At 73.5% G+C, this 853-nt stretch overlaps 1 protein-coding gene across 1 annotated transcript in view; it reads left to right on the top strand.

Moving 5' to 3' along the window:
- Positions 1-524, top strand: part of LOC120868596 (vasopressin-neurophysin 2-copeptin-like) — a 2,161-nt gene extending 1,637 nt beyond the window's left edge. The window contains exons 2-3 of the mRNA XM_040247313.1: positions 2-53; positions 346-524. Coding sequence (XP_040103247.1) covers positions 2-53; positions 346-524 — 231 coding nt within the window. The remainder of the gene's footprint in view (position 1; positions 54-345) is intronic.
- The last annotated feature ends 329 nt before the right edge of the window (positions 525-853 follow it).

Below are 853 nucleotides of genomic sequence, written 5' to 3'. Positions count from 1 at the left end.
GCCCTGCGGGAGCGGGGGCCGCTGCGCCGCCGCCGGCATCTGCTGCAACGACGGTGCGCGGCCCCGGCGGTGGGGCGGGGGCGGGGCCGGAGCCCGGCGGCTTTGGGAAGAGGGCAGGGGGCCGGGGGTCGGGGGTCGGGGGCCCGGGGCAGGGGAGCGGGGGCGGGGGAGCGGGGCGGAGTCAGGGGCCGGGGGCCGGGGGCCGGGGGCGGGGCCGAAGCCGGGAGGCTCTGGGCTGTGGGCGGGGGCCGGGTTGATCTGGGTCCGAGTCTGGAGGAGGTGGGGAGCGGGGCCCGGTCCCGAGACGCGCCTGCCCGCAGCGCGCTCAGCCCGTGCTCCCCGCAGAGAGCTGCGTGACCGAGCCCGAGTGCCGGGAAAGTATCGGCTTCCCCCGCCGCGTCCGCGCCAGCGACCGGAGCAACGCGACCCTGCTGGACGGGCCGAGCGGGGCCTTGTTGCTGCGGCTGGTGCAGCTGGCGGCGGCGCCGGAGCCCGCGGAGCCCGCGCAGCCCGGAGTCTACTGAGGCGCGCCCCCCACCCCACCCCGCCCTCGCAGCACGAAAAATAAACGGTTTTAAAGGCACTGCTAGCGTGCTTCTCTGCCTCTGGGGGTGGAGAGGGGAGGGCGGGGGATTAGTTCCTGGACCCGAAGTCGCGCGCAGATCCTCCCCCAGAATGGGGACAGATGCTGGGGGAAGCGATCTTGGGCTAGCACGATTCAAGATAGAACAACGGACTGGGAGACCTGGCGAGCGCGGAGAGGGAGGCCGCCGCCTGGGAGTGGCCGTGGAGGGGGCTGGGTTGGGGCTCTGGCAATAGGATGGAAATAAAAACAGAGGGGAAAGACTGGTGG

Source organism: Oryx dammah, unplaced genomic scaffold (genome assembly GCF_014754425.2).
Source record: "Oryx dammah isolate SB20612 unplaced genomic scaffold, SCBI_Odam_1.1 HiC_scaffold_10, whole genome shotgun sequence".
Classification (NCBI taxonomy): Eukaryota; Metazoa; Chordata; class Mammalia; order Artiodactyla; family Bovidae; genus Oryx; species Oryx dammah.
Note: the sequence above shows the minus strand (reverse complement) of the source record. Positions and strands in the feature narration are given on the sequence as shown.